Source organism: Maylandia zebra, linkage group LG8, assembly GCF_041146795.1.
Source record: "Maylandia zebra isolate NMK-2024a linkage group LG8, Mzebra_GT3a, whole genome shotgun sequence".
NCBI lineage: Eukaryota > Metazoa > Chordata > Actinopteri > Cichliformes > Cichlidae > Maylandia > Maylandia zebra.
The window spans coordinates 9,475,978-9,483,117 of NC_135174.1; the positions used below are offsets into that span (position 1 = coordinate 9,475,978).

The following is a 7,140-nucleotide window of genomic DNA, read 5'->3' on the forward strand; positions in this document are numbered from 1 at the left end:
TACTGGCAGTAGTACTCTTTTCAAAGTGCATTCACTGCATATTACAGTTTTTGCCCACTGCTTGAACACATTTTGCAAAACTCCGCTCTCTGTGCCAAAACTGTACACACAAGTACACATGACACAACACTGGGAAATATACCATTCACATCTGTGCCAAATTGAAACTCCACTCCCAAAACCTAAACTCTGCTGTCAAAACCTAACATTTCTTTGTCAAAATGTAACTCTGTTGACAAAATGACACATACTTGCATCATATGCAAACACTTACAGATCAGGGGGAACACACTAGTCTTCTTTACATAAAACACTGCAGTCCTTGATTTCCATTGTTTATTCAGAAGGCACATTTACAGGAGACACATTTCCAAACAACCAAAAACGCAAATAGACCTACTCAATATTGTACATTGCAGTACCATGAATTCAGATAAAGCAAAAAAAAAAACAACAACAACACAATAGTACTGCAATAGAAAAAACACTATACTGTAAACACAAAAAACCATGACAATTGTGCATAAGTGGGCTCATGGATCCCGCCGTCTGTTGGGGTCTGGCCACAGGACCTCATCAACATCGCAAGCAATGTCCTCTCCCGCTAGGCACCGGGGAAAATATCCTCTTGCATGTCGAAACCATCCATGGATTGCTGTCACCTGAATGTCGCCGCAGGCCTGTTCCATTGCCTGCAGAAGAGGCATGCGGGCATGTGGTTGGCGGTCATATACACGCCATCTCCAAGCCGAAAAAAATTCCTCTATAGGGTTTAAAAATGGTGAGTAAGGGGGCAAGTATACCACTTCAAATTGATTGTGGTTGGAGAACCAGGCCTGGACCAGAGCAGCCCGATGGAAACTGACATTATCCCATATCACCACAAACCTGGGCTGATCTGGTCTGTTCTGTACAACTATATCATGGAGAGCATCTAGAAATGTGAGTATGTGTTGGCTATTGTATGGACCTAGTATTGCATGATGGTGCAGAAGCCCTCGAAGGCATATGGCGGCACATAATGTGATGTTTCCCCCGCGCTGCCCTGGGACGTGCACAATTGCCCTTTGGCCAATTACATTACGACCCCGTCGTCTTGTTTTGCTCAGGTCGAATCCAGCTTCATCAATGAAAATGTATTCATGAGGCTGTGCAGCTCCATCCATGGCCAAGATTCTCTGAAAAAAAGGGGAACATATCACTGTACTAAAGTGCTACACATACAGCACCCTCACCCCATCACACAGGTACCTGTGTAGCTCTCAGAATAGATCCATGTGGTACTGATATGGTACATATTCAGCTGCTACTGGACTTCACCAATACTCTATTGTAAATGTAAGGGACAGTTACACGTACCCGTACATATTCAGCTCGAAGTCCTTTGACCGTGTCACTGTTCCTCTCGAATGGGACTCTGTAGAGCTGCTTCATGGTGATGCTGAGTTTACCCAAGATGCGTCTGATGGTGGTGATGCTCACATGGTTTATGTTGCTGAACACTCGCCTGTCTGCAAGTATTTTCCGTCGTAGCTGGTGGAGACGGATGGCATTGTCTGCCCTCACTAGGTCCACAACGGCAAGTTCCTGCTGTTGTGTGAACAGGCGTTGCCGTCCTCCCCCAGAAGGTCTTCGGGTCATTCTGGAGGAATACAACCACATATTGTCATCGGTTTGCTTATTTTTCTTACAGTACTTTACTGTATGTACTGTGTCATCCACTGTACAACACTGTACTTCAATATAAGGAATCAGCCACGTTGGCTGCAAAAGGAGCATTAGCACCCCGTACACTTGATATGGTAATGTGATATACTGTAGAACAGTGCTATGAAACCATCTGAGTAGAGCAGAAGGTATGGAGGTGCAGACATACCTGTTTTCTAGTCGGAATGTTCGTATTACAGATGCCACTGTGAAGCGGCTTAGATGTGGGTGGACTCTCTGCCCAGCTTCCCTCATAGTCAGGCCATGGTTGATGATATGGTCCACCAAAGTTGCTCTTATTTCATCAGAAATATGGGTCTGTGCATGGCCTCTTCGGCCTCCTCCTCCTCTTCCTCCTCCTCCTCCTCTTCCTCTTCCTCTTGCTCTCCCTCCATCCATGCTTGCAAAGTTCTTGAAATGGCTACGCTGAGGGCTTTTTGTAGTTGGCTAATTGGTGTTCGGTTTTGCAAGTAAGTGCCTTCAGGTGTGTATTTGAGTGGTTGCAATTACCCAATGTGTTTTGTATTTTGGATACATGTGTTTTCCGAATGGCACCCTGAAATTTCATTTTGTGAGCGAAGTGTCTTATGTATGAAATAGAGTGTAGCATGCAGGACCATGTGTGTTGCATAAAGGAGTAGGTGTGTTGCATAATTGGAACTGGGGTGCAAAGCAGCGCTTTTGTTTAAGGTAGGGGTACATGTGTTTGAGGTATGGTAACAAAAGCTTCAAGTTGTGTTACTTTAGTCTAGGCATGGGTTCATGGTGTTCAAGCAACGGGCAAAAACTGTAACGGTGCCTAGAACACATATGCGGCACACACATACTACACATTTACAGCATCTAGCAAAGACAGGCACAATGATGACAATAATTGAAGTAAAAAACACACAATCAGAAATATCAGGGTGGCTAAATATACAGTATGTGTGTGTTTTACAGTGTTGGAAATGTAGAAAAGGGGAGAGGCCAAAGGGTTACCTAATATTTATAGGCTTGCACCAAAGAAGAAGAAGAAGAATGAGGAGGTGCTCTAACTGATAATGAACATAACTACAGGCCTGGAAGTCCTAAAAGTCAGGTATGAAAGGAACAGTTTGGGGTCTAGAACACATTTTGTGTAAGTATAACAATATGTGATTTGTGACTCTACACTTGCCGTGTTGTTGCTTCTTCTCATCTCTTCCCTACATGGAGCTTCAGCGCCAGTTCATTCATTTTTTTCTGTCCAAGTGATAAAAACTGACATCAAACAGTAAAGACAACACTAAAAAATGTGATCCAGAGAATGTTTGCCTTCAAAGTGGTGGATTTACAGTCAGTGTACAAACTACAGACAGCTATAGTAGTGATCAAAGCTATTGAAAGGAGGGTACTGGTGCAGCACTGTATACGTCTGTGTGACTGATTTCTCCTAGCGACTGCCTGAGATCTCAAACAAGCATTTTCCACACATTTTTCTATAGTGACTGGTGATTATCAATCGGTCTCTAGGTGTATGTCATTGGGGTATAGAATATTGTATAGTAGTATGGATGTGAATTAAGAGTAACACTTGTCAGTAGAGGCACATAGAGCTAAAATACAAATATTCATAGATTCTGGGAAGTCATCACATTAAATATTCAATACATCTGGGCAATGTTGCTGCATTAAATGAGAGACCTGCAGCCACTCTGCACATCTCTAAATGAACTTTAATTAAACAAGATTATTTAGTATTCAACAACAGCCCTTCTGTGTTTTAACTGTATGACACACACACACACACACACACGCACGAGCACACACACACACACACACACACACACACACACACACACACTTTTATATTTCCATTCACTGCTTAACAAAAGCTAAGAGAGTTCTCATTTTGACCTCAATTTTCCTAAAAGGTTTTACGATAGTAGAAACACCAACTGGGATGCGAGCTGCTTTTGCACTTTTGCACTCAGGATGAAAATGCAGTTGGCACGTATAAGCTATAAACATCTGCAAAGTAGTGATTTTCTGTAACTATATATACATCACTCAGAGAGACATCTGAGCTGTGTTATCGGTGCATGTGTGAGTTCAGGGTGGTTATGGCCTTTGGGAAACTGTTTTTGAGTCTGTGGGTTTTGTGCTGATGCACCTGTAGCGCTTCCCTGAGGGAAGCAGGCTGAACATGTTGAAACCAGGGTGGGAACTGTCCTTGATGATGTTTGCTGCTCTGCTGAGGCAGCGGGAGGAATAAATGTCTATCAGGGAGGGGAGAGGGCAGCCGATGATCTTTTGTGCTGTCTTGACTACACTCTGAAGCCTCGCTCTATCCGCCTTAGTGCAGCTGCCGTACCATACCGTGACGCAATAAGTTAGCAGGCTCTCAATGGACGAGCGGTAGAAGGTTAGGAGCAGGTTGGAGTTCCTGAGGACTCTCTGCCTCGTCTCCCTTTGAGATAAGTCCCACTACCGCAGTGTCATCAGCAAACTTGATGATGATATTGTTGTTGTGGGTCGAACTGCAGTCGTGGGTGTAGAGAGAATACAGGAGGGAGCTCAGCACACAGCCCTGTGGGGAGCCGGTGCTCAGTGTGCGAGTGGAGGAGAGATGAGGGCCGAGTCTTACAGTCAGGGGCCGGTTTGTGAGAAAGTCCTTTATCCAGGCACATTTGGTTTGGGAAAACCCGAATGGTTTTGTCCACAGTCACATTTCCAATATAGAACTTGATATAGTCCAGTACTGATCCTGTGAAAGTTTCTGGTCCTGGTGTTCAAATATGTCCCAGTCTGTCTGTGTGAAGCAGTTCTGTAGTTTGGAGAGAGCATTTTCAGGCCAGGTTATTGTTTTGATCACTCTTTAAGATCAAAACAATAATGAATAACAATCCAAAAACACAAAACACTGGGTCAAAGACCCAGAATCACGACACTACTGCCTTGTCAAAATTCACTATTTAGTGTAAAAGCGTGCCAGGATTATGCAGAAAGATTAAGGCGGCGCTAGTTCGTCACCTGGGTGTATAGTCTGGTATTTTAAGAGTCACCCAGCTTTAACATCACATAGTGATTGATAGTCATCCACAAAGTCTGATGTTATTTTTTGATTACTCGTGTTGGGAATGTCTGTCATGAAGCAGCTGTGTGCACGCAGGAAAAGGAACCAAAAGCAGACTTCACGGAGTCGGAAATGTAAACTCAAAAACATGTTTATTGTTGGCAGGGAAAACTACAACAAACTACACTGGGAAAATATGAACTAAACACACAGAGAGGCACACAAAGAAACACACAGCCATGGAAGAGGGACAACAAGTAGGGGACAATAGAGGACTAAAATACATGACGGAGTAATCAGGAAACTGGAGACAGAAGGGAAACACAGCTGGTACTAATGACACAAACGAGACGGGGAACAGGGGCTGAACATAGGGCAGAACTGTCAAAATAAAACAGGAAGCAAGAGACAATTAACAAAGATGCACACTAGACACAAAGACGTGGAAACATGACAGACCTAAGAAAGCTGGATCAAAGTAACCCAGAACCATGAAAATGATATTCTGAGGATGATGCAAATTTGCAAACAGAGAAATAAAGAAATAATGCCAAATACAACACTCTTTATCATCAGTGTGAACATGAACAAACTGAACAGTAAATATAGCAAAAAATGATTTAAATTAAAACTCATATATGCAAATTATTATTTAGTTCCTTTAAAAAAATTGTCACATGGTTCAATAAAGACTCCAGTTTAAAAAATGAAAAGGAAAATCTGATAATTATTTCATGGTTTGGGCTTTATGGGGTTAATTTATTGCATTTTTATGACATAATAAAGGGATGAGAGAGTTTAACACAGTTCCAGTGCAGAGCATGAAACTGATGATGTTGCAGAGAGTTTATAGCCACTGCCAGTTTCCAACACTTGTCCCTGGTTGGGCTTTTACATCCCCAGCACACAAATTAAACTTTACAGTATTCAAAGGTTTTCTTTTCCATCCTGGTTCTCTTTTAAAGCTTCTTGCTTTAAAAGTTTGCTGTTCCCAGCTCGATGACCTGCAAATCACTGTCCCATCGGCGCTATAGTCCTATTCTCACATAACAGGCATCTGAGTTTGTCAGCATCATGAGTCTGAAAATGATGAAGAAATGGACTTCATCCAGAAAAGAAAGTCCTTAATTTCATTTGCTTTCTAATCCTCCCCCCTCTCAGTCCTGCATCCTGTACCTGTCACCTCTCTACTCCCTTCATCCTGTTCTCAAAACTCTCACCTCTACACCCCCCACCCAACTCCTTACTCTAAAACCTTCTCTCGCTTCCTTTTCTCAGTGTTTCGCCTCTCATCTTCCCCGCTCCGCTACTCCACCTCTCCATCCCCTCTTTCTTTCCTTCCTTTCTCTCTCTTTTTTTTCTTTTCAATCAGCCTCCTCTCCACTGCCCTACATTGACTCTCTTCTTTTCATTCCCTCTGTTACACTTTCTCTCCCCTCTCTCTTTCTCTCTCTCGCACTCTCCCTCTGATATCCAGCACACAATACAGTGAGAATCGGAGGAAAATGAGGGAAGCAGTGAGTCTGGAATGACAGGACATAAAGAAGGGGATTTTTGGGACAGGCGATTAGCGGGAAGCAAAACAAAAAGCCCCTTGTCAATCTGGCTTATAATTCCATTAAAATTTGTAAATGTGGTAGTTTACTTTGAGAAAAGCTCCTATAATTGGCCTCAGTGGAGGCATATGAATATGTGTGTGAGTGCATGTGTGTGTGTGTGTGTGTGTGTGTGTGTGTGTGTGTGTGTGTGTGTGTGTGTGTGTGTGTGTGTGTGTTAGTCTTCAGCGGTGTGTGCCAGTCTCGGCTCCCAGTTTCGGTATTTCCTGCGCAGGTTGGTACTGAAACACAGGAGTAGGAAAAGCTAGAGTTGGACCCTCCTGACTCCTGAATCTGACACAAACAGATGCTTACAAGACACACACGCACACACCTACATGCACACACTCGACACAGAAATCCACAAACAAGTGTGTTACCTAAGCCTGCGGCAGGAGAGGAGGGCGGGGAAGAGACATGACAAGACGGATAAGGGATAAGGATGGGGAGGCAGGGTGGGTGGACGACGAGGTGGGGCTTCTGTGTGTGTGTGTGTGTGTGTGTGTGTGTGTGTGTGTGTGTGTGTGGTATGATAGGGGCCAAGATTTCAACATATAGTAAACACACACACACACACACACACACACACACAAACATTTGAGTTTTTTTCTTTTTTATATTTTCCCCATCTCTCTCCTTCCAGTCCTTTTCCCCTCTGGGAATGATGGGAAATGCAGCTGGATATAGCGCCCCTCTGCCCCCCCCCCCCCCCCCCCCCCCCCCACACACACACACACACGCTCTCTCCTATCTCTCCTCTCTCACTGTCTGGCACTGAGTGGAAGTAAACAGAGGCGGAGA

The 7,140-nt window shown here is 43.8% G+C and overlaps 1 protein-coding gene across 1 annotated transcript; it reads right to left on the reverse strand.

Annotated features, from left to right (window-relative positions):
- Nucleotides 1-476: 476 nt before the first annotated feature.
- On the reverse strand, nt 477-1,751 carry LOC143419954 (insertion element IS630 uncharacterized 39 kDa protein-like). Its single transcript, XM_076887826.1, has 2 exons — nt 1,360-1,751; nt 477-1,178 (listed from the first exon to the last, which is right to left on the reverse strand). Exons 1-2 carry the CDS (start codon nt 1,660-1,662, stop codon nt 534-536), a joined length of 948 nt encoding a protein of 315 aa, XP_076743941.1. The 5' UTR covers nt 1,663-1,751; the 3' UTR covers nt 477-533.
- Between the last annotated feature and the right edge of the window lie 5,389 nt (nt 1,752-7,140).

What these genes read in the sequence shown, in the direction of transcription:
- LOC143419954 (XM_076887826.1), bottom strand. Translation starts at nt 1,662, where the DNA reads ATGTGGTTGTATTCCTCCAGAATGACCCGAAGACCTTCTGGGGGAGGA. An exon ending in TTCGAGCTGAATATGTACGG is followed by an intron (nt 1,179 to 1,359) that starts GTACGTGTAACT and finishes CCTTTTTTTCAG; the next exon opens with AGAATCTTGGCCATGGATGG.